The 27,301-nt window shown below is 33.5% G+C and overlaps 2 protein-coding genes across 17 annotated transcripts in view; one reads left to right on the top strand and one right to left on the bottom strand.

The window, feature by feature from the left end:
• LOC100680429 (protein unc-79 homolog) overlaps positions 1–27,301 on the bottom strand; it is a 2,400,004-nt gene that overhangs the window by 1,650,280 nt on the left and 722,423 nt on the right. The window lies entirely within an intron of this gene.
• On the top strand, positions 4,670–5,424 carry LOC116416261. Its single transcript, XM_031923973.2, has 2 exons — positions 4,670–4,980; positions 5,065–5,424. The coding sequence occupies exons 1-2, from the start codon at positions 4,874–4,876 to the stop codon at positions 5,363–5,365; spliced, it is 408 nt and encodes a 135-aa protein (XP_031779833.1). The 5' UTR covers positions 4,670–4,873; the 3' UTR covers positions 5,366–5,424.

Below are 27,301 nucleotides of genomic sequence, written 5' to 3'. Positions count from 1 at the left end.
AATAATGGTTATGGTTAAAAATTAATGAATTTTGTTCTAAAGAGAATACATTTGAAAATAAAATAATACTGATTCATTTTTATCAATGAAAATTTTTATACAATGTAAAGAAAACGTGGAATCATCGCCAAGAGCCCTATAAATAAACTAAAAAAAAAATAATTTTATAATTACAAAATAATTTTTTCATATCATCCAAATGATTCGCGTTAACTCGCTCAGCAGAACAATTTATAAATAATTTACAAATTATTCGATGGTAAAAAATATATGTATTAATTTTTTCTAAAAGAAAATTATACTATTCAAACTTGCGCGGTAAAATTTGGCTTTACTCAGCGTCAGGCGCATGCGCAGTCCACTATATACTCTCCTTTAATGTCAGCACCGTTGTGAAAAACGACGCAAAGGACATTTAAAAACAGAAGTTCGTTGTTATATATATATATATATATAGCAAGAATTATAAAGTTTATATAATTATTTTATTGTATATACTTTTTACATTTACAAAATCATGTCGACGCTCATACAGGACATACAAAATTTATGTATGATTTTTGTTTAAAAAAGTTATTTGAAAAAGTGTTGATCATATAAATGTGCAGATAAATGGTTAATTTATGTATGTGAAATCTGCTCAAAAAAATTTAAATATAAACAATATTTGACGACTCACATGCGAGCGCATAGTATTAATAAAAGTACTAATGTTTAATTTGTCTCAAAAGGTTTAGGGATAAAAGTAATTATAATTGATATACTAAAATACATGTATAATTTAAGCATGATTTGTTAATGCTATAACAACATGTTAATGTATAATATATACGAGTAGATAGGCTATAGGCATACCAAAACATAAGCATACCAAAACACCCCCTCTCCTCTCAAACTGTTTTGGTACCCGATTAAGGAGTGGGATAGTTTCCCTCTCTCACGCATACTAAAACATTCCCTCTCCTTTCAGAGTGTTTTAATACCTGATGAAAGAGAGGGAATAGTTCTCCCCACTCTCCCTTATGTTTTGGAATGTCTATAGCGTTCTCTTACGTATTCTAGTTCCCGAGATGAAAAGAGTGGGATATGTTTCCCTTTCTCATGTGTTTTAGTAACCAATGAGAGAAAGAGTGGGATGGTTTCCCACCACTTTCAATTCCCTTCCCTATACAAGTCTGAATTTGTAGATTTTTCACCGCCTACAAAGAAAAGCTATTGGCTACTTTCTTTTTTTAGTGGAAGGGGCAGCCTTTTTTTTCAAAGATACACACGATCTGATAGGGCCTTTTTTCTCGCTTGGATGGATGTGAAATCGAAAAGGGCCTGCAGCGAGCTCGGAGATGTACACGATCTAATGGGCCTTATGAACACCCTAATGGCTTGGACCTTGTTTTTTATGTACACTAGCCATTGCGGCGTCTAGAAATTTTCTCAAAGGTATACGGGATGATAAAGCAAATGCGTTTGGCCGAACTGATAAGTAGATGGAGCGTAAAAAAATTGTACACCTGCGCGCTTGAGTCTAAAAATGTGTACACAAGCCATTACATAGTCTGCGCGCAGAGATTCAATCACAAGCCTATAGGAAGGGTCTTAGAAATTTTCTCGGTCAAGAAAAGGTCGTGGATTAGTCGAAGAGTGTTTCTGCGCGTTTATGAAGATAAGCAGTGTACATTTTTTTTAGCGGGGGGATGCGCAAACTGTCGCGTTTTGAGAATTAGGGAGGACAAATTTTCACCAATCAGAGGATTTTTCAAGAAGGTTGTGGAAAGAGGAACTCAACCAATCGGAGAACTTTTCCAGGAGAGTTGTAGAATTAGGGAGGAAAAATTTCACCAATCAGAGGATTTTTGTAGGAGAGTCATAGAAAGAGCAAGCTAAAATTTGGATATAAATAGTCCCAGTGCTAACTGCAGTCAGTTCAGTCATCGATTTTTCAATTTCACAAGTTTGAAGAAAGATCAAGATGGCAACGAAGAAGTCGAGTTCCAGAAGAAGTAGTATTCGAGTTGCCCAGGAGCGCATACGTTGGCTGGTGTCCAACACACCGACTCTATTGACTATGCTGGAGTACGTCTCCTGGTCGATGGAGGTAATGGAAAGGTGTAAGTATAATTTTTTTTGTATATTAATGCGCAAAAAATTGTTAATTTCTGCTTTTAATTTGATTTTTTTCTCTGCGTTACAGTGCCGCCACTGCCGTCTAATGCTGATTTGCAGAAGTTATACAGCAAATCGCAAAGCTCTTCAGCGGAGAACGCTAAGGCGAGCTCACGGCATCCTGGCGGTTCGTCGACAGTTGACGATGTCAATCCTCGACGATCCCAGGCCCCAATAATAATAACAATATTGATTCTTTTTTACAGAAGACAAAGGCGGGAATGAGCAGAAGAAAAGGGCATCTGGTGAGATGTCTCCAAAAGCAGGAACATCGAGGATGGACCTGGGTAAGAAAAAATGATTTAAATATTAAATTAAGTTTATCTTTAAAAAATTCACGTTAAAAAATAAAAATGTATGTATTTGTTACAGAAGCTACGAGACCAGTTTGCGAAAGACGGGGCCGTTTACAACTGAAGCGGACAGACAGCACTGCTGATAAAAACGTAAAAAATAGCAGCACTCAAAATGAGCAGCAGCAACAACAACAGCTACACCAAAAACAGCCGCAGCAACAACAGCCGCAGCAGCAACAACAGTAGCAGCTACAACAGTGGACACAACAAGAGCAGCAGCAGCAACAACAGCAGCAGCAACAACAGCAGCAACAACAGCAACATCGACGACAACATCAACGCAATCTAACGAATGAACAAATCAATCTTAGACGAAAAGGTATATTTCCATATGATTTCGTAGATGGATTGGACAAGTTGATGACTACAAAACTGCCAGAGAAAAATGAGTTTTACAATAAACTAACAGATTCTCATATTATTGACGAAGACTATCACCATGCTGTTACAGTATGGAATATGTTTACTATAAAAGCTTTGGGTGAATATTCAGATTTGTACTTGAAAACAGATGTTTTATTATTAGCTAACGTCTTCGAAAGTTTTCGAGAGACATCTCTGAAAGCGTATAATTTATGTCCTGCATACTTTTACACGACTCCAGGTCCCTAAAAATCATGCAGCTCTAAAAATGACAAAAGTGGAATTGGAGCTTCTTACAGATATAGATATGCTGATGTTTATTGAAGCAGGCTTTCGAGGAGGAATAAGTCAATGTTGCAATCGGTATGCTAAGGCGAACAATCCGTATATGGGACCATAATACGATAAGAATCAGAAAACGAAGACACTCTTATATTTTGATATTAATAATCTTTATGGATGGGCTATGGTGCAGTATTTACCAGTGGGAAAATTCAAATGGATCGAATATGAAACGAATTTAAATTTTTTCAATGCACCACCAGACTCTGATACAGGCTACTTTGCTGAAGTAGATTTAGAGTATCCTGAAGAAATACATGATGATCATCAAGATTTGCCTTTTTGTGCAGAGCATCGTACACCCCCTGGCTCAAAGCAAAAGAAACTGTTGACTACTTTGAACGATAAGAAAAGGTATGTCATTCATTATCTTGCGTTAAAACAGGTATTAGGTAATGGACTTCGACTAAAAAAAGTGCATAGGATTCTGAGTTTTGAGCAGAAGCCTTGGCTCAAACCATATGTTGAATTTAATACAGAGAAGAGAAAGCAGGCCAAGAATGAGTTTGAAAAGCTTTTCTACAAGTTATTAATTAATGCAGTATATGGTAAGTGCATCGAGCGAGAACGATCTCGCGTTGATGTGCGATTAATGAATAAATTTACAGGTCGATATGGAGCAGAAGCACGTATAGCTTAACCAAATTTTCATAGTTGTGCTATCTTTGATGAAAATTTGGTTGCTGTACAGCTAAAGAGAACAAGTATTACAATTAAAAAACCAATATACGTTGGTCTCAGAATTCTCGATTTGTCTAAAACATTGTTATACGATTTTCATTATTCATATATGAAGCGTCGACTTGGGGACAAATGTAAACTCCTTTACACCGACACAGATAGTCTAATATATGAAGTCGTTGACGTGGATATGTATAAAATAATGAAAGAAGACTTGCACAGATTTGATACTTCTGATTACAAAGAGAACAATCAATTTGGCATCCCGCGTGTCAATAAAAAAGTGCCTGGATTAATGAAAGATGAATGCTGTGGCAAGATTATGACGGAATTTCTTGGTTTACGTAGCAAAATGTATAGTATTTTGATAGATGGATCTGAGACTGTGAAAAAAGCCAAAGGCATAAAATCGAGTGTTGTGAAGAAAACAATCACGTTCGAAGATTATCGAAAATGTCTTGAAGAACAAATTATTGTTAAACGTGAGCAGTGCAACATTCGCTCTAAATTGCATGTAGTGCATATTGAAAAACAGAATAAAATAGCACTAAGTCCGCATGATGATAAAAGATACTTATTACCTCATAGCACAGACACTTTGCCTTGGGGTCATTACCGAATTATTGAGGAACAGATGGCGCTGGCTGTAATTCAAATGGAGGGGGATGAAAAAATGGCTGATACAAGAGAAGAAAGAGTGGGAGAGATGGAAGTGGAGAAGAGGTATGAAGCGACCAATACTGAAGAAGAAAGCGAGAGAGCAATGGAGAGGGGGAACGAAGTGACCAATGAAAAAAGTGCAACACGAGTGGGGGTGACACTTTATGGCGATACAGGTGAACAAATCATTATCGAATACGATGTTTGTGAGGAGCTAATGCACGAATGGAACCCATCGATGGAGGGGGCATCTTCCGATAGAAGGGATATTCTACAAGAGGCGATGGAAGGGGCAGACATCATGGTGGGGAATGGGCTATATCAACCGACGCAGCACGGTGAAGAGCACATTCGAGCAGTCGAGCTTGAAAATTACCTGCCTTTGGAGAAGAAACCAAGACTCACTTAACATTTCCAAGTAAGTTCATAGCTGATTCTCACTATTTTTCTTCTCAAAGAAAGTATTTTCTCTAACACAAATTCTTATATTTTTACTTTTCAGAATGGATCTATCTGCACTTAACAAAATTGCTGAGCGCGAGTTCTTGCCCAAGAAGAAAGCCACGGACTTAGAAAAAGATCATGCATACATGGTGACTGCGCTAAAGGAAGTAAAGACGAGATTCGGCACGAAGATCGTGGCCGAGATCGATGACAGCTTTCAAATATTTCTTCCAGAAAAGATCTCATCAGCAATCTTGAAAGATCAAGAACTTTTCAATAATCTCTCTAACACAGCAAATAAACTTAGTTTATTTATAACATATCAGGGTGGAACTTCTTTTAAGTTCACCACATGCTAAAATAATGAAATACAAAGACTGATAATTGTTAAATACTATTTATTTATGTGTTCAAACTTGTGTGCAATTTACATGAATAAATACATTATTAAATATAATAACAATTGCTTTCTTATTTATTTGAACCTTGAATAATTCATACAATCTCATTTTTATCTATCCAACTATTATGCTTGTCACTAAATCCTAACCATTTAACATATACGCGTTTACCACTTTTCTTTAAAACTTTTTCTACTAAATAAATTTCCGGATACATAGTTTTATGAATTTCTGGTTCATAAAAGCCGCCAGAGACGGGTTTATCATAATAATCTTTGAAATGGTAAGTTACTGGATCTGTTTTTACAACTCGCGTTATTGTGAAAATTTCCGTTGACCAGTTTGGCGTGTAACCTTTTTCAAAAACATTGTTTATCCTACTTATTCATACTTTATCTCTTTACTTTAAATTTTGGTTTTTTCATTGGCGACTTTTCATTTGGAAAACGTCTCTTGACTTCTCGCTCATTTGCCTGTGTAACATTTTCAGGCTCGATTCCTGTTGTCCGATGTTTTCTGGAATTATATGCTTTGAGCAGGTTAGGTAGAATATCCAACCATTTATAGCTTCTTTGTTTGCTGAATTCTGTCCACATTGCATTTTTTAACGTTCTATTGAATCGTTCGCATATACTTGCATGAAGATTACTATGTGAAGAGTATAAGTGTATATTGTGCTTCTTCATAAGTTTTTGAAAATTTGAATTGTAAAATTCTTTTCCTTGGTCAGTTTGTAGATTCTTCGGTACTCGTCCTTCTTTCAGTATTGACTTCATAGCTGTAGTAACATCATTACCACTCTTTGACTTGACTGACACGGCCCATGCATACTTTGAAAATATATCTATGACAGTGAGTAAGTACAAGATCAGCTTGCCAAGTCTCGTCTATTCCACGTATGTCATATTTTCTTCTCTTGTATCGCCGACGTGCTGGCTTGTGCAGCTCTTCAGCTACTCTATGACGTTCCATCTTCCTTTACAGTAGATGAAAATCCATCTGGAAATTCGTCTATACGAACTTTTAATTGTTTATTCACTTCTTCAATGATATAATCAACACCAGAGTAATTGCGAAGAGTTGTACTATAAAGATAACGCAATTTTGCAATCACTTCCAATTGATGTTTTTCAACTTGCTGCTTGTATTCTTCTATAACTTCACCAATTCCAGCAATTTTAGCAGCTATATAATTTATTTCAGTTTGTAGAATAACTTTCAGTGAATGCAATGTGATTGCATCGTTTGGATGATTGGGCGGTCCTAGATTGCAAAGTCGCTTGTTTTCTAGATCAAAATCAAAATCAAAATCAAAATCACCGTCCGGTGTAAAATTGAAACCAATGCCTGGAGGACCACGACTCACTTGCGAGCCCTCAAGTTTTCTTCCAAACACATCGAGACTCATGGTAGTACTGATGCAAAGAAGAAAGTTGCGTATCAATATATATGCCCAGCTTCACATAATTCCTCAATAATCGACTGGATTTCATTGTTGTGATTATTATTTCCAGCTGATCGTTCGGCAATCAATAGTCGAAGTCTCTCAGTAAGCTCGCTTGGATCATCCCAGTAGATGAGATCTATGGAAGAATTTTTCTTAGCTATTTTATATTTAGGTATGAGTCCTCCTCCGCTGCTACTGTTCTTTTTACGTGGAGTACTGCGAAACATTGGTGCTAAAATATTCTTATATTTATTACTTCTCGACATTCGTATAGATTCATCTTTGCTGAATTTTTTCTGATGAGCATTTGTTGCTTCCAGAATCTTGCGATAATTTGCACGATCTGATGAGCTCAGAAGAAGATCATCCGGATATTTTTTAAATAGCAATTCCATCAGTCCACTCGTTTTAGGATAACTTGCATTTCTGACTTTGACATATTTATCATCAAATTCAATTTCTGAATCACCAATCATATACACTTCATCAACCTTTCGCACTCCGTATATATTATCAATCGTTCTACGGCTTTTATCTAGCAATGATAAAAAATCTTCAGCTGATTCATTTTTTCCACTCGCGGATCTAAATGTAGAATTGGTTATTGTGCCATAAACATCATTATCATCATCATCATCATCATAATCATAAACAGTATAATCCAATAAACTTGATTTATTGTTCTTATTTTGATCGTTGAGCAAACTCGATCGATCGATTCTCATTCGTTTTTTCATTTTTTACTGCTATTTTAATCCAAAATGCGATTGGATGGTTGCTGTAGTGGGCTTTCACTTTTCATCTCAACAAGTTTCTCAAGTGGTGTGATGACTGGTTTTAGAGTATCACCGATGACTTTTTCAAAATCATCTTTCTCCTGTTTTAATAAAGTGTATTTTTTTTTTAATAGCCTCACGAGCTCGCAAGAGCTCACTAAGAACATTCTTCTCTTTCTCGAAGTCTGACATGCTGACGTGGCGATGTCTACAACTGAACTGTAAGTTTGAAACTCTTAATTCCTTTTTTATTGCAAAACAGTCAAATCCTTTTCTGTATCTACCCTCATTCATCGGCCTATCTTTGTCAATAACGATGAATCCATATCTATCATTCTTCCAACATTCAGAACAAAGATTCCGAAATTCGTTGAAAGTTAAATCGGTATTCACATGATCTTCATAGATATGTTTAAAATTTACATCATCTTGTCGATAAATTACTAACAAATTGACATTATCTCTAATGAGATGTTTTCCTATGTGAGCATAAGATTGACATAGATAGAAGCTATCTACACTCTTATGTCTCCCCATACAGAAGAATTCTCTGACGTTATGCTGCTTCTCACATGCCACATCATCAAAAATCATTATTCAATTTGGAAGGGCTTAATCTTGAGATACTACAGATTCATGCTCACTGAACGGAAGATATGATACTCCTTCAATCGGATCCAAGGCATTTTTGAGAAATTGATACTTTGGTTGATTCAAGGATTTTGAGTATACATACAAATTCTCGAACCTAAGACCATTAGGATGTGTAATTAAAGCCAATAAACTATTTGTTTTTCCACAGTTTGATGGTCCGCAGAATACTGCTCGTATACTATCTGGTAGTAATTCACCATGTCGCTTCTTTCTCTTCTCTTTTCCAAAATCGAAATTCACGACGGGGAGTTTGACCTTCTGCTCAGTAAAATCCATGTTCACGTAACAGAGTCAGATTCAACATTGAGCTCTTGAAATATAAACACTTGTTTTATACCTTGATTGTCAGTTGTAAATCAACACTCGAAGAGAGATGATCATTCATAAATCACAGAAAGGGCCGAAAGGCAATGGACTGCTTGATAAAGTTATCAATAACTTACCTGTTGTACAAGTAAATCTTCTCGCAAGGTTATTCAATCAGCCTAGACACAATGGGAAATACGAGTAAAGTGCTACTTAAGCTACGAATATTAGAGGCGGTTAATGAAGCAGGGGACCGTTCTGATAAGCAATATGACTTGAGAAAGGGCAGGTCAACGATCGGCGCGATTAGAGAGGTTACTGACACGGTAAAAAAGGACGCATGCAGCTTATCATGCGGCAAGATCAATGGCTGTGCATGCAATACTGGACATAAAAAGCTCGTTTTACTCGGTCAGATAGAGGTAGACATACTAGACGCTCTGCAGTCGCTTAGGGTACCGCGGTACATTATACGACTAGTATTGATTAGCTATCTAAGGGATCGGGTTATCGAATACGACACGGCGGAAAAAAGTAGAAGCAAATTCATATTTGCAGGGGTAACACAGAGTTTAATCATGGGGTTGGACCTATTGGGTATCCTGTACGATGAGCTATTTAGACTAGAAATGCTAGACGATGTCATACTCGTCGGATACGCAAACGACGTAGCGGCGGTTATTACAGGTCGGAACATATAGATTGCGCAAGCTAAGCTAAACACGGTAATATGTAAGGTGCTGACGTGGATTAGAAATCACAGACTGACCTTGGCATTAAACAAGATAGATATAGTAATTCTGACTAGAAAACTTGTTCCAATTATCATATATATGAGGGTAGGCCAAAAAGCAAGCATGACTAAACCGGCAGCTAGGTATGTAAGGGTGACCCTGGACACGAAGCTGAATTATATAGTGCATTGAAATCGTTTATGTAAGAAGGCGACGTTAAGGGTAACGCAGCTTAGTCTCGATTAATATATAATTAGTTAGGCAGATACTTATGACGACCAAGCTGTAGGCAAATATGTAACTCCATCCTTCTATATGAAACCAAAGTATGGGCCAGTGCTATGGAAGTTAGAAATATAGAAAGCAAATAACGGCTGCACAGTGTAGAGGGGGACTGGAAATAGCGCGCTCCTACCAAACGGTCTCAGAAAAGACAGTGATGATAATCGCGGATGTGATCTTCGTAGATCTGCTTGCAATGGAACGCAAGTTGAAGATCGTATTGATATTATTTAACTTATGAAATACAATTTTCTGACTTAGATAAATTAAACCATGTTTATTAAAGAAGCTTTCTAATTAATACATAAAATATCTTAATTAATTAAACAATCAAGATGATAATTAGAATTAGAATTAGAGACAAGTGTAATGAGATAATTTTGGAGACGCAAGCTTAGCAACTTGCGACGGGGTGACTGTCGAGGTAGAAATCTCTCTCTCTCTCTCTCTCTCGCTCTCTCTCGATATAATTTACCCCTCGGAATTACCACGCAAGCTGATTAAGACAGGTTTCTTCAGATCAGTTGTTTAACGGGTTATATTTTACGTACCAAGAATCATCTTAGCTAACTACCAATCTTACTGGAAAACTACAGGATATATTTTCATTATTTTTTGACTGCTCGTGGAGTATATCTGAACTACTAGAAAACTACAGGATATACTTTCATTATTTTTTGACTGCTCGTGGACTATTGCTTAACTACTACAAAACTACAGGATATATTTTCATTATTTTTTTACTGCTCGTGGACTACAACTGAACTACTGGAACATTACAGGATATTTCTTAATTATTTTCGTGCTGCTCGTAAACTATTGCATAACTAATATTAAAAAATCCAGGATATATTTTCATTATTTTTTGACTTCTCGTGGACTATATCTGAACTAGTAGAAAACTACAGGATATATTTTCATTATTTTTTGACTGCTAATGGACTACAGCTGAACTACTGGAACATTACAGGATATTTCTTAATTATTTTCGTGCTGCTCGTAAACTATTGCTTAACTAATGTTAAAAAATCCAGGATATATTTTGATTATTTTTTGACTTCTCGTGGACTATATCTGAACTACTGGAAAAGTAATGGATATTTCATTATTATTTTCGTGCTGCTCGTAAACTATTGCTTAACTACTAGAAAACTACAGGATATATTTTCATTATTTTTTTACTGCTCGTGGACTACAACTGAACTACTGTGAAAAGTACTGGATATTTCTTTATTATTTTCGTGCTGATCGTAGACTATTGCTTAACTACTAGAAAACTACAGGATATATTTTTATTATTTTCGGACTGCTCGTAGACTATTGCTTAACTACTGGAAAACTACAGGATATATTTTGATTGTTTTTTGCCTTCTCGTGGACTATATCTGAACTACTGGAAAAGTACTGGATATTTCTTTATTATTTTCGTGCTGCTTGTAAACTATTGCGTAACTACTAGAAAACTACAGGATATATTTTCATTATTCTTTTACTGCTCGTGGACTACAACTGAACTACTGGAAAACTACAGGATATATTTTCATTATTTTTTGACTGCTCGTGGACTACAGCTGAACTACTGGAACATTACAGGATATTTCTTAATTATTTTCGTGCTGCTCGTAAACTATTGCTTAACTAATGTTAAAAAATCCAGGATATATTTTGATTATTTTCGGACTGCTCGTGGACTATAGATGAACTACTGAAAAATTACGGGATATATTTTCATTATTTTTTGACTGCTCGTGGACTACAGCTGAACTACTGGAAAACTACTAGATATTTCTTTATTATTTTCGTGCTGCTCGTAGACTATTGCTTAACTACTAGAAAACTACAGGATATATTTTTATTATTTTCAGACTGCGCGTAGACTATTGCTTAACTACTACAAAACTACAGGATATATTTTCATTATTTTTTGACTTCTCGTGGACTATATCTGAACTAGTAGAAAACTACAGGATATATTTTCATTATTTTTTGACTGCTAATGGACTACAGCTGAACAACTGGAACATTACAGGATATTTCTTAATTATTTTCGTGCTGCTCGTAAACTATTGCTTAACTAATGTTAAAAAATCCAGGATATATTTTGATTATTTTTTGACTTCTCGTGGACTATATCTGAACTACTGGAAAAGTACTGGATATTTCATTATTATTTTCGTGCTGCTCGTAAACTATTGCTTAACTACTAGAAAACTACAGGATATATTTTCATTATTTTTTTACTGCTCGTGGACTACAACTGAACTACTGTGAAAAGTACTGGATATTTCTTTATTATTTTCGGACTGCTCGTAGACTATTGCTTAACTACTGGAAAACTACAGGATATATTTTGATTCTTTTTTGCCTTCTCGTGGACTATATCTGAACTACTGGAAAAGTACTGGATATTTCTTTATTATTTTCGTGCTGCTTGTAAACTATTGCGTAACTACTAGAAAACTACAGGATATATTTTCATTATTCTTTTACTGCTCGTGGACTACAACTGAACTACTGGAAAACTACAGGATATATTTTCATTATTTTTTGACTGCTCGTGGACTACAGCTGAACTACTGGAACACTACAGGATATTTCTTAATTATTTTCGTGCTGCTCGTAAACTATTGCTTAACTAATGTTAAAAAATCCAGGATATATTTTGATTATTTTCGGACTGCTCGTGGACTATAGCTGAACTACTGAAAAATTACGGGATATATTTTCATTATTTTTTGACTGCTCGTGGACTATTGCTTAACTACTGGAAAACTACGGGATATATTTTCATTATTTTTGGACTGCTCGTGGATTATATCTGAACTACTGGACAACTACTAGATATTTCTTTATTATTTTCGTGCTGCTCGTAGACTATTGCTTAACTACTAGAAAACTACAGGACATATTTTTATTATTTTCAGACTGCGCGTAGACTATTGCTTAACTACTAGAAAACTACGGGATATATTTTCATTATTTTTGGACTGCTAGTGGGCTATATCTGAACTACTGGAAAACTACAGGATATATTTTGATTATTTTTTGCCTTCTCGTGGACTATATCTGAACTACTGGAAAAGTACTGGATATTTCTTTATTATTTTCGTGCTGCTCGTAGACTATTGCTTAACTACTACAAAACTACAGGATATATTTTCATTATTTTTTGACTTCTCGTGGACTATATCTGAACTAGTAGAAAACTACAGGATATATTTTCATTATTTTTTGACTGCCAATGGACTACAGCTGAACTACTGGAACATTACAGGATATTTCTTAATTATTTTCGTGCTGCTCGTAAACTATTGCTTAACTAATGTTAAAAAATCCAGGATATATTTTGATTATTTTTTGACTTCTCGTGGACTATATCTGAACTACTGGAAAAGTACTGGATATTTCATTATTATTTTCGTGCTGCTCGTAAACTATTGCTTAACTACTAGAAAACTACAGGATATATTTTCATTATTTTTTTACTGCTTGTGGACTACAACTAAACTACTGTGAAAAGTACTGGATATTTCTTTATTATTTTCGTGCTGATCGTAGACTATTGCTTAACTACTAGAAAACTACAGGATATATTTTTATTATTTTCGGACTGCTCGTAGACTATTGCTTAACTACTGGAAAACTACAGGATATATTTAGATTATTTTTTGCCTTCTCGTGGACTATATCTGAACTACTGGAAAAGTACTGGATATTTCTTTATTATTTTCGTGCTGCTCGTAAACTATTGCTTAACTACTAGAAAACTACAGGATATATTTTCATTATTTTTTTGCTGCTCGTGGACTACAACTGAACTACTGGAAAACTACTAGATATTTCTTTATTATTTTCGTGCTGCTCGTAGACTATTGCTTAACTACTAGAAAACTACAGGATATATTTTTATTATTTTCGGACTGCTCGTAGACTATTGCTTAACTACTAGAAAACTGCGGGATATATTTTCATTATTTTTGGACTGCTAGTGGACTATATCTGAACTACTGGAAAACTACAGGATATATTTTGATTATTTTTTTACTTCTCGTGGACTATATCTGAACTACTGGAAAAGTACTGGATATTTCTTTATTATTTTCGTGCTGATCGTAGACTATTGCTTAACTACTACAAAACTACAGGATATATTTTCATTATTTTTTTACTGCTCGTAGACTATTGCTTAACTACTGGAAAACTACGGGATATATTTTCATTATTTTTGGACTGCTCGTGGATTATATCTGAACTACTGGAAAACTACTAGATATTTCTTTATTATTTTCGTGCTGCTCGTAGACTATTGCTTAACTACTAGAAAACTACAGGATATATTTTTATTATTTTCAGACGGCGCGTAGACTATTGCTTAACTACTAGAAATCTACGGGATATATTTTCATTATTTTTGGACTGCTAGTGGACTATATCTGAACTACTGGAACATTACAGGATATTTCTTAATTATTTTCGTGCTGCTCGTAAACTATTGCTTAACTAATGTTAAAAAATCCAGGATATATTTTGATTATTTTCGGACTGCTCGTGGATTATATCTGAACTACTGGAAAACTACTAGATATTTCTTTATTATTTTCGTGCTGCTCGTAGACTATTGCTTAACTACTAGAAAACTACAGGATATATTTTTATTATTTTCAGACTGCGCGTAGACTATTGCTTAACTACTAGAAAACTACGGGGTATATTTTCATTATTTTTGGACTGCTAGTGGACTATATCTGAACTACTGGAAAACTACAGGATATATTTTGATTATTTTTTGCCTTCTCGTGGACTATATCTGAACTACTGGAAAAGTACTGGATATTTCTTTATTATTTTCGTGCTGCTCGTAAACTATTGCTTAACTACTACAAAACTACAGGATATATTTTCATTATTTTTTTACTGCTCGTGGACTACAACTGAACTACTGGAAAACTACTAGATATTTCTTTATTATTTTCGTGCTGCTCGTAGACTATTGCTTAACTACTAGAAAACTACAGGATATATTTTTATTATTTTCAGACTGCGCGTAGACTATTGCTTAACTACTAGAAAACTACGGGGTATATTTTCATTATTTTTGGACTGCTAGTGGACTATATCTGAACTACTGGAAAACTACAGGATATATTTTCATTATTTTTTGACTGCTCGTGGACTACAGCTGAACTACTGGAACATTACAGGATATTTCTTAATTATTTTCGTGCTGCTCGTAAACTATTGCTTAACTAATGTTAAAAAATCCAGGATATATTTTGATTATTTTCGGACTGCTCGTGGACTATAGATGAACTACTGAAAAATTACGGGATATATTTTCATTATTTTTTGACTTCTCGTGGACTATATCTGAACTACTGGAAAAGTACTGGATATTTCATTATTATTTTCGTGCTGCTCGTAAACTATTGCTTAACTACTAGAAAACTACAGGATATATTTTCATTATTTTTTTACTGCTCGTGGACTACAACTGAACTACTGTGAAAAGTACTGGATATTTCTTTATTATTTTCGTGCTGATCGTAGACTATTGCTTAACTACTAGAAAACTACAGGATATATTTTTATTATTTTCGGACTGCTCGTAGACTATTGCTTAACTACTGGAAAACTACAGGATATATTTTGATTGTTTTTTGCCTTCTCGTGGACTATATCTGAACTACTGGAAAAGTACTGGATATTTCTTTATTATTTTCGTGCTGCTTGTAAACTATTGCGTAACTACTAGAAAACTACAGGATATATTTTCATTATTCTTTTACTGCTCGTGGACTACAACTGAACTACTGGAAAACTACAGGATATATTTTCATTATTTTTTGACTGCTCGTGGACTACAGCTGAACTACTGGAACATTACAGGATATTTCTTAATTATTTTCGTGCTGCTCGTAAACTATTGCTTAACTAATGTTAAAAAATCCAGGATATATTTTGATTATTTTCGGACTGCTCGTGGACTATAGATGAACTACTGAAAAATTACGGGATATATTTTCATTATTTTTTGACTGCTCGTGGACTATTGCTTAACTACTGGAAAACTACGGGATATATTTTCATTATTTTTGGACTGCTCGTGGATTATATCTGAACTACTGGACAACTACTAGATATTTCTTTATTATTTTCGTGCTGCTCGTAGACTATTGCTTAACTACTAGAAAACTACAGGACATATTTTTATTATTTTCAGACTGCGCGTAGACTATTGCTAAACTACTAGAAAACTACGGGATATATTTTCATTATTTTTGGACTGCTAGTGGGCTATATCTGAACTACTGGAAAACTACAGGATATATTTTGATTATTTTTTGCCTTCTCGTGGACTATATCTGAACTACTGGAAAAGTACTGGATATTTCTTTATTATTTTCGTGCTGCTCGTAGACTATTGCTTAACTACTACAAAACTACAGGATATATTTTCATTATTTTTTGACTTCTCGTGGACTATATCTGAACTAGTAGAAAACTACAGGATATATTTTCATTATTTTTTGACTGCCAATGGACTACAGCTGAACTACTGGAACATTACAGGATATTTCTTAATTATTTTCGTGCTGCTCGTAAACTATTGCTTAACTAATGTTAAAAAATCCAGGATATATTTTGATTATTTTTTGACTTCTCGTGGACTATATCTGAACTACTGGAATAGTACTGGATATTTCATTATTATTTTCGTGCTGCTCGTAAACTATTGCTTAACTACTAGAAAACTACAGGATATATTTTCATTATTTTTTTACTGCTTGTGGACTACAACTAAACTACTGTGAAAAGTACTGGATATTTCTTTATTATTTTCGTGCTGATCGTAGACTATTGCTTAACTACTAGAAAACTACAGGATATATTTTTATTATTTTCGGACTGCTCGTAGACTATTGCTTAACTACTGGAAAACTACAGGATATATTTAGATTATTTTTTGCCTTCTCGTGGACTATATCTGAACTACTGGAAAAGTACTGGATATTTCTTTATTATTTTCGTGCTGCTCGTAAACTATTGCTTAACTACTAGAAAACTACAGGATATATTTTCATTATTTTTTTGCTGCTCGTGGACTACAACTGAACTACTGGAAAACTACTAGATATTTCTTTATTATTTTCGTGCTGCTCGTAGACTGTTGCTTAACTACTACAAAACTACAGGATATATTTTCATTATTTTTTGACTTCTCGTGGACTATATCTGAACTACTGGAACATTACAGGATATTTCTTAATTATTTTCGTGCTGCTCGTAAACTATTGCATAACTAATGTTAAAAAATCTAGGATATATTTTCATTATTTTTTGACTTCTCGTGGACTATATCTGAACTAGTAGAAAACTACAGGATATATTTTCATTATTTTTTTACTGCTCGTAGACTATTGCTTAACTACTGGAAAACTACGGGATATATTTTCATTATTTTTGGACTGCTCGTGGATTATATCTGAACTACTGGAAAACTACTAGATATTTCTTTATTATTTTCGTGCTGCTCGTAGACTATTGCTTAACTACTAGAAAACTACAGGATATATTTTTATTATTTTCAGACGGCGCGTAGACTATTGCTTAACTACTAGAAATCTACGGGATATATTTTCATTATTTTTGGACTGCTAGTGGACTATATCTGAACTACTGGAACATTACAGGATATTTCTTAATTATTTTCGTGCTGCTCGTAAACTATTGCTTAACTAATGTTAAAAAATCCAGGATATATTTTGATTATTTTCGGACTGCTCGTGGATTATATCTGAACTACTGGAAAACTACTAGATATTTCTTTATTATTTTCGTGCTGCTCGTAGACTATTGCTTAACTACTAGAAAACTACAGGATATATTTTTATTATTTTCAGACTGCGCGTAGACTATTGCTTAACTACTAGAAAACTACGGGGTATATTTTCATTATTTTTGGACTGCTAGTGGACTATATCTGAACTACTGGAAAACTACAGGATATATTTTGATTATTTTTTGCCTTCTCGTGGACTATATCTGAACTACTGGAAAAGTACTGGATATTTCTTTATTATTTTCGTGCTGCTCGTAAACTATTGCTTAACTACTACAAAACTACAGGATATATTTTCATTATTTTTTTACTGCTCGTGGACTACAACTGAACTACTGGAAAACTACTAGATATTTCTTTATTATTTTCGTGCTGCTCGTAGACTATTGCTTAACTACTAGAAAACTACAGGATATATTTTTATTATTTTCAGACTGCGCGTAGACTATTGCTTAACTACTAGAAAACTACGGGGTATATTTTCATTATTTTTGGACTGCTAGTGGACTATATCTGAACTACTGGAAAACTACAGGATATATTTTCATTATTTTTTGACTGCTCGTGGACTACAGCTGAACTACTGGAACATTACAGGATATTTCTTAATTATTTTCGTGCTGCTCGTAAACTATTGCTTAACTAATGTTAAAAAATCCAGGATATATTTTGATTATTTTCGGACTGCTCGTGGACTATAGATGAACTACTGAAAAATTACGGGATATATTTTCATTATTTTTTGACTTCTCGTGGACTATATCTGAACTACTGGAAAAGTACTGGATATTTCATTATTATTTTCGTGCTGCTCGTAAACTATTGCTTAACTACTAGAAAACTACAGGATATATTTTCATTATTTTTTTACTGCTCGTGGACTACAACTGAACTACTGTGAAAAGTACTGGATATTTCTTTATTATTTTCGTGCTGATCGTAGACTATTGCTTAACTACTAGAAAACTACAGGATATATTTTTATTATTTTCGGACTGCTCGTAGACTATTGCTTAACTACTGGAAAACTACAGGATATATTTTGATTGTTTTTTGCCTTCTCGTGGACTATATCTGAACTACTGGAAAAGTACTGGATATTTCTTTATTATTTTCGTGCTGCTTGTAAACTATTGCGTAACTACTAGAAAACTACAGGATATATTTTCATTATTCTTTTACTGCTCGTGGACTACAACTGAACTACTGGAAAACTACAGGATATATTTTCATTATTTTTTGACTGCTCGTGGACTACAGCTGAACTACTGGAACATTACAGGATATTTCTTAATTATTTTCGTGCTGCTCGTAAACTATTGCTTAACTAATGTTAAAAAATCCAGGATATATTTTGATTATTTTCGGACTGCTCGTGGACTATAGATGAACTACTGAAAAATTACGGGATATATTTTCATTATTTTTTGACTGCTCGTGGACTATTGCTTAACTACTGGAAAACTACGGGATATATTTTCATTATTTTTGGACTGCTCGTGGATTATATCTGAACTACTGGACAACTACTAGATATTTCTTTATTATTTTCGTGCTGCTCGTAGACTATTGCTTAACTACTAGAAAACTACAGGACATATTTTTATTATTTTCAGACTGCGCGTAGACTATTGCTAAACTACTAGAAAACTACGGGATATATTTTCATTATTTTTGGACTGCTAGTGGGCTATATCTGAACTACTGGAAAACTACAGGATATATTTTGATTATTTTTTGCCTTCTCGTGGACTATATCTGAACTACTGGAAAAGTACTGGATATTTCTTTATTATTTTCGTGCTGCTCGTAGACTATTGCTTAACTACTACAAAACTACAGGATATATTTTCATTATTTTTTGACTTCTCGTGGACTATATCTGAACTAGTAGAAAACTACAGGATATATTTTCATTATTTTTTGACTGCCAATGGACTACAGCTGAACTACTGGAACATTACAGGATATTTCTTAATTATTTTCGTGCTGCTCGTAAACTATTGCTTAACTAATGTTAAAAAATCCAGGATATATTTTGATTATTTTTTGACTTCTCGTGGACTATATCTGAACTACTGGAATAGTACTGGATATTTCATTATTATTTTCGTGCTGCTCGTAAACTATTGCTTAACTACTAGAAAACTACAGGATATATTTTCATTATTTTTTTACTGCTTGTGGACTACAACTAAACTACTGTGAAAAGTACTGGATATTTCTTTATTATTTTCGTGCTGATCGTAGACTATTGCTTAACTACTAGAAAACTACAGGATATATTTTTATTATTTTCGGACTGCTCGTAGACTATTGCTTAACTACTGGAAAACTACAGGATATATTTAGATTATTTTTTGCCTTCTCGTGGACTATATCTGAACTACTGGAAAAGTACTGGATATTTCTTTATTATTTTCGTGCTGCTCGTAAACTATTGCTTAACTACTAGAAAACTACAGGATATATTTTCATTATTTTTTTGCTGCTCGTGGACTACAACTGAACTACTGGAAAACTACTAGATATTTCTTTATTATTTTCGTGCTGCTCGTAGACTGTTGCTTAACTACTACAAAACTACAGGATATATTTTCATTATTTTTTGACTTCTCGTGGACTATATCTGAACTACTGGAACATTACAGGATATTTCTTAATTATTTTCGTGCTGCTCGTAAACTATTGCATAACTAATGTTAAAAAATCTAGGATATATTTTCATTATTTTTTGACTTCTCGTGGACTATATCTGAACTAGTAGAAAACTACAGGATATATTTTCATTATTTTTTGACTGCTAATGGACTACAGCTGAACTACTGGAACATTACAGGATATTTCTTAATTATTTTCGTGCTGCTCGTAAACTATTGCTTAACTAATGTTAAAAAATCCAGGATATATTTTGATTATTTTTTGACTTCTCGTGGACTATATCTAAACTACTGGAAAAGTACTGGATATTTCATTATTATTTTCGTGCTGCTCGTAAACTATTGCTTAACTACTACAAAACTACAGGATATATTTTCATTATTTTTTTACTGCTTGTGGACTACAACTGACCTACTGTGAAAAGTACTCGATATTTCTTTATTATTTTCGTGCTGATCGTATTCTATTGCTTAACTACTAGAAAACTACAGGATATATTTTTATTGTTTTCAGACTGCGCGTAGACTATTGCTAAACTACTAGAAAACTACGGGATATATTTTCATTATTTTTGGACTGCTAGTGGGCTATATCTGAACTACTGGAAAACTACAGGATATATTTTGATTATTTTTTGCCTTCTCGTGGACTATATCTGAACTACTGGAAAAGTACTGGATATTTCTTTATTATTTTCGTGCTGCTCGTAGACTATTGCTTAACTACTACAAAACTACAGGATATATTTTCATTATTTTTTGACTTCTCGTGGACTATATCTGAACTAGTAGAAAACTACAGGATATATTTTCATTATTTTTTGACTGCTCGTGGACTACAGCTGAACTACTGGAACACTACAGGATATTTCTTAATTATTTTCGTGCTGCTCGTAAACTATTGCTTAACTAATGTTAAAAAATCCAGGATATATTTTGATTATTTTCGGACTGCTCGTGGACTATAGCTGAACTACTGAAAAATTACGGGATATATTTTCATTATTTTTTGACTGCTCGTGGACTATTGCTTAACTACTGGAAAACTACGGGATATATTTTCATTATTTTTGGACTGCTCGTGGATTATATCTGAACTACTGGACAACTACTAGATATTTCTTTATTATTTTCGTGCTGCTCGTAGACTATTGCTTAACTACTACAAAACTACAGGATATATTTTCATTATTTTTTTACTGCTTGTGGACTACAACTGACCTACTGTGAAAAGTACTGGATATTTCTTTATTATTTTCGTGCTGATCGTATTCTATTGCTTAACTACTAGAAAACTACAGGATATATTTTTATTGTTTTCAGACTGCGCGTAGACTATTGCTAAACTACTAGAAAACTACGGGATATATTTTCATTATTTTTGGACTGCTAGTGGGCTATATCTGAACTACTGGAAAACTACAGGATATATTTTGATTATTTTTTGCCTTCTCGTGGACTATATCTGAACTACTGGAAAAGTACTGGATATTTCTTTATTATTTTCGTGCTGCTCGTAGACTATTGCTTAACTACTACAAAACTACAGGATATATTTTCATTATTTTTTGACTTCTCGTGGACTATATCTGAACTAGTAGAAAACTACAGGATATATTTTCATTATTTTTTGACTGCTCGTGGACTACAGCTGAACTACTGGAACACTACAGGATATTTCTTAATTATTTTCGTGCTGCTCGTAAACTATTGCTTAACTAATGTTAAAAAATCCAGGATATATTTTGATTATTTTCGGACTGCTCGTGGACTATAGCTGAACTACTGAAAAATTACGGGATATATTTTCATTATTTTTTGACTGCTCGTGGACTATTGCTTAACTACTGGAAAACTACGGGATATATTTTCATTATTTTTGGACTGCTCGTGGATTATATCTGAACTACTGGACAACTACTAGATATTTCTTTATTATTTTCGTGCTGCTCGTAGACTATTGCTTAACTACTAGAAAACTACAGGACATATTTTTATTATTTTCAGACTGCGCGTAGACTATTGCTAAACTACTAGAAAACTACGGGATATATTTTCATTATTTTTGGACTGCTAGTGGGCTATATCTGAACTACTGGAAAACTACAGGATATATTTTGATTATTTTTTGCCTTCTCGTGGACTATATCTGAACTACTGGAAAAGTACTGGATATTTCTTTATTATTTTCGTGCTGCTCGTAGACTATTGCTTAACTACTACAAAACTACAGGATATATTTTCATTATTTTTTGACTTCTCGTGGACTATATCTGAACTAGTAGAAAACTACAGGATATATTTTCATTATTTTTTGACTGCCAATGGACTACAGCTGAACTACTGGAACATTACAGGATATTTCTTAATTATTTTCGTGCTGCTCGTAAACTATTGCTTAACTAATGTTAAAAAATCCAGGATATATTTTGATTATTTTTTGACTTCTCGTGGACTATATCTGAACTACTGGAATAGTACTGGATATTTCATTATTATTTTCGTGCTGCTCGTAAACTATTGCTTAACTACTAGAAAACTACAGGATATATTTTCATTATTTTTTTACTGCTTGTGGACTACAACTAAACTACTGTGAAAAGTACTGGATATTTCTTTATTATTTTCGTGCTGATCGTAGACTATTGCTTAACTACTAGAAAACTACAGGATATATTTTTATTATTTTCGGACTGCTCGTAGACTATTGCTTAACTACTGGAAAACTACAGGATATATTTAGATTATTTTTTGCCTTCTCGTGGACTATATCTGAACTACTGGAAAAGTACTGGATATTTCTTTATTATTTTCGTGCTGCTCGTAAACTATTGCTTAACTACTAGAAAACTACAGGATATATTTTCATTATTTTTTTGCTGCTCGTGGACTACAACTGAACTACTGGAAAACTACTAGATATTTCTTTATTATTTTCGTGCTGCTCGTAGACTGTTGCTTAACTACTACAAAACTACAGGATATATTTTCATTATTTTTTGACTTCTCGTGGACTATATCTGAACTACTGGAACATTACAGGATATTTCTTAATTATTTTCGTGCTGCTCGTAAACTATTGCATAACTAATGTTAAAAAATCTAGGATATATTTTCATTATTTTTTGACTTCTCGTGGACTATATCTGAACTAGTAGAAAACTACAGGATATATTTTCATTATTTTTTGACTGCTAATGGACTACAGCTGAACTACTGGAACATTACAGGATATTTCTTAATTATTTTCGTGCTGCTCGTAAACTATTGCTTAACTAATGTTAAAAAATCCAGGATATATTTTGATTATTTTTTGACTTCTCGTGGACTATATCTAAACTACTGGAAAAGTACTGGATATTTCATTATTATTTTCGTGCTGCTCGTAAACTATTGCTTAACTACTACAAAACTACAGGATATATTTTCATTATTTTTTTACTGCTTGTGGACTACAACTGACCTACTGTGAAAAGTACTGGATATTTCTTTATTATTTTCGTGCTGATCGTATTCTATTGCTTAACTACTAGAAAACTACAGGATATATTTTTATTGTTTTCGGACTGCTCGTAGACTATTGCTTAACTACTGGAAAACTACAGGATATATTTAGATTACTTTTTGACTGCTCGTGGACTACAGCTGAACTACTGGAACATTACAGGATATTTCTTAATTATTTTCGTGCTGCTCGTAAACTATTGCTTAACTAATGTTAAAAAATCCAGGATATATTTTGATTATTTTCGGACTGCTCGTGGACTATAGCTGAACTACTGAAAATTTACGGGATATATTTTCATTATTTTTTGACTGCTCGTGGACTATTGCTTAACTACTGGAAAACTACGGGATATATTTTCATTATTTTTTTACTGCTTGTGGACTACAACTGAAATACTGTGAAAAGTACTGGATATTTCTTTATTATTTTCGTTCTGCTATTAGACTATTGCTTAACTACTAGAAAACTACAGGATATATTTTTATTATTTTCGGACTGCTCGTAGACTATTGCTTAACTACTAGAAAACTACGGGATATATTTTCATTATTTTTTTACTGCTTGTGGACTACAACTGAACTACTGTGAAAAGTACTGGATATTTCTTTATTATTTTCGTGCTGCTATTAGACTATTGCTTAACTACTAGAAAACTACAGGATATATTTTTATTATTTTCGGACTGCTCGTAGACTATTGCTTAACTACTAGAAAACTACGGGATATATTTTCATTATTTTAGGACTGCTAGTGGACTATATCTGAACTACTGGAAAACTACAGGATATATTTTGATTATTTTTTGACTTCTCGTGGACTATATCTGAACTACTGGAAAAGTACTGGATATTTCTTTATTATTTTCGTGCTGATCGTAGACTATTGCTTAACTACTACAAAACTACAGGATATATTTTCATTATTTTTTTACTGCTCGTAGACTATTGCTTAACTACTGGAAAACTACGGGATATATTTTCATTATTTTTGGACTGCTCGTGGATTATATCTGAACTACTGGAAAACTACTAGATATTTCTTTATTATTTTCGTGCTGCTCGTAGACTATTGCTTAACTACTAGAAAACTACAGGATATATTTTTATTATTTTCAGACTGCGCGTAGACTATTGCTTAACTACTAGAAATCTACGGGATATATTTTCATTATTTTTGGACTGCTAGTGGACTATATCTGAACTACTGGAAAACTACAGGATATATTTTGATTATTTTTTGCCTTCACGTGGACTATATCTGAACTATTGGAAAAGTACTGGATATTTCTTTATTATTTTCGTGCTGCTCGTAAACTATTGCTTAACTACTAGAAAACTACAGGATATATTTTCATTATTTTTTTACTGCTCGTGGACTACAACTGAACTACTGGAAAACTACTAGATATTTCTTTATTATTTTCGTGCTGCTCGTAGACTATTGCTTAACTACTAGAAAACTACAGGATATATTTTCATTATTTTTTTACTGCTCGTGGACTACAACTGAACTACTGGAAAACTACTAGATATTTCTTTATTATTTTCGTGCTGCTCGTAGACTACTGCTTAACTACTACAAAACTACAGGATATATTTTCATTATTTTTTTACTGCTCGTAAACTATTGCTTATCTAATGTTAAAAAATCCAGGATATATTTTGATTATTTTCGGACTGCTCGTGGACTATATCAGAACTACTGGAAAACTACAGGATATATTTTGATTATTTTTTGCCTTCTCGTGGACTATATCTGAACTACTGGAAAAGTACTGGATATTTCTTTATTATTTTCGTGCTGCTCGTAAACTATTGCTTAACTACTAGAAAACTACAGGATATATTTTCATTATTTTTGTACTGCTCGTGGACTACAACTGAACTACTGGAAAACTACTAGATATTTCTTTATTATTTTCGTGCTGCTCGTAGACTATTGCTTAACTACTAGAAAACTACAGGATATATTTTCATTAATTTTTTACTGCTCGTGGACTACAACTGAACTACTGTGAAAAGTACTGGATATTTCTTTATTATTTTCGTGCTGATCGTAGACTATTGCTTAACTACTAGAAAACTACAGGATATATTTTTATTATTTTCGGACTGCTCGTAGAATATTGCTTAACTACTGGAAAACTACAGGATATATTTTGATTCTTTTTTGCCTTCTCGTGGACTATATCTGAACTACTGGAAAAGTACTGGATATTTCTTTATTATTTTCGTGCTGCTTGTAAACTATTGCGTAACTACTAGAAAACTACAGGATATATTTTCATTATTCTTTTACTGCTCGTGGACTACAACTGAACTACTGGAAAACTACAGGATATATTTTCATTATTTTTTGACTGCTCGTGGACTACAGCTGAACTACTGGAACATTACAGGATATTTCTTAATTATTTTCGTGCTGCTCGTAAACTATTGCTTAACTAATGTTAAAAAATCCAGGATATATTTTGATTATTTTCGGACTGCTCGTGGACTATAGCTGAACTACTGAAAAATTACGGGATATATTTTCATTACTTTTTGACTGCTCGTGGACTACAGCTGAACTACTGGAACATTACAGGATATTTCTTAATTATTTTCGTGCTGCTCGTAAACTATTGCTTAACTAATGTTAAAAAATCCAGGATATATTTTGATTATTTTCGGACTGCTAGTGGACTATAGCTGAACTACTGAAAAATTAAGGGATATATTTTCATTATTATTTGACTGCTCGTGGACTATTGCTTAACTACTGGAAAACTACGGGATATATTATCATTATTTTTGGACTGCTCGTGGATTATATCTGAACTACTGGAAAACTGCTAGATTTTTTTTTATTATTTTCGTGCTGCTCGTAGACTATTGCTTAACTACTAGAAAACTACAGGATATATTTTTATTATTTTCAGACTGCGCGTAGACTATTGCTTAACTACTAGAAAACTACGGGATATATTTTCATTATTTTTGGACTGCTAGTGGACTATATCTGAACTACTGGAAAACTACAGGATATATTTTGATTATTTTTTGCCTTCTCGTGGACTATATCTGAACTACTGGAAAAGTACTGGATATTTCTTTATTATTTTCGTGCTGCTCGTAAACTATTGCTTAACTACTACAAAACTACAGGATATATTTTCATTATTTTTTTACTGCTCGTGGACTACAACTGAACTACTGGAAAACTACTAGATATTTCTTTATTATTTTCGTGCTGCTCGTAGACTGTTGCTTAACTACTGAAAAATTACGGGATATATTTTCATTATTTTTTGACTGCTCGTGGACTATTGCTTAACTACTGGAAAACTACGGGATATATTTTCATTATTTTTTTACTGCTCGTGGACTACAACTGAACTACTGGAAAACTACTAGATATTTCTTTATTATTTTCGTGCTGCTCGTAGACTATTGCTTAACTACTACAAAACTACAGGATATATTTTCATTATTTTTTGACTTCTCGTGGACTATATCTGAACTACTGGAAAAGTACTGGATATTTCTTTATTATTTTCGTGCTGCTCGTAGACTATTGCTTAACTACTAGAAAACTACAGGATATATTTTTATTATTTTCGGACTGCTCGTAGACTATTGCTTAACTACTAGAAAACTACGGGATATATTTTCATTATTTTTGGACTGCTAGTGGACTATATCTGAA

This window comes from Nasonia vitripennis (assembly GCF_009193385.2).
Source record: "Nasonia vitripennis strain AsymCx chromosome 2 unlocalized genomic scaffold, Nvit_psr_1.1 chr2_random0002, whole genome shotgun sequence".
Classification (NCBI taxonomy): Eukaryota; Metazoa; Arthropoda; class Insecta; order Hymenoptera; family Pteromalidae; genus Nasonia; species Nasonia vitripennis.
This window is presented reverse-complemented; position numbering and strand designations above follow the sequence as displayed.

Coding starts and splice junctions, on each gene's coding strand:
- LOC116416261 (XM_031923973.2), top strand. CDS start 4,874: ATGGGCTATATCAACCGACGCAGCACGGTGAAGAGCACATTCGAGCAG. Junction 4,981..5,064: donor GACTCACTTAACATTTCCAA/GTAAGTTCATAG, acceptor TTTACTTTTCAG/AATGGATCTATCTGCACTTA.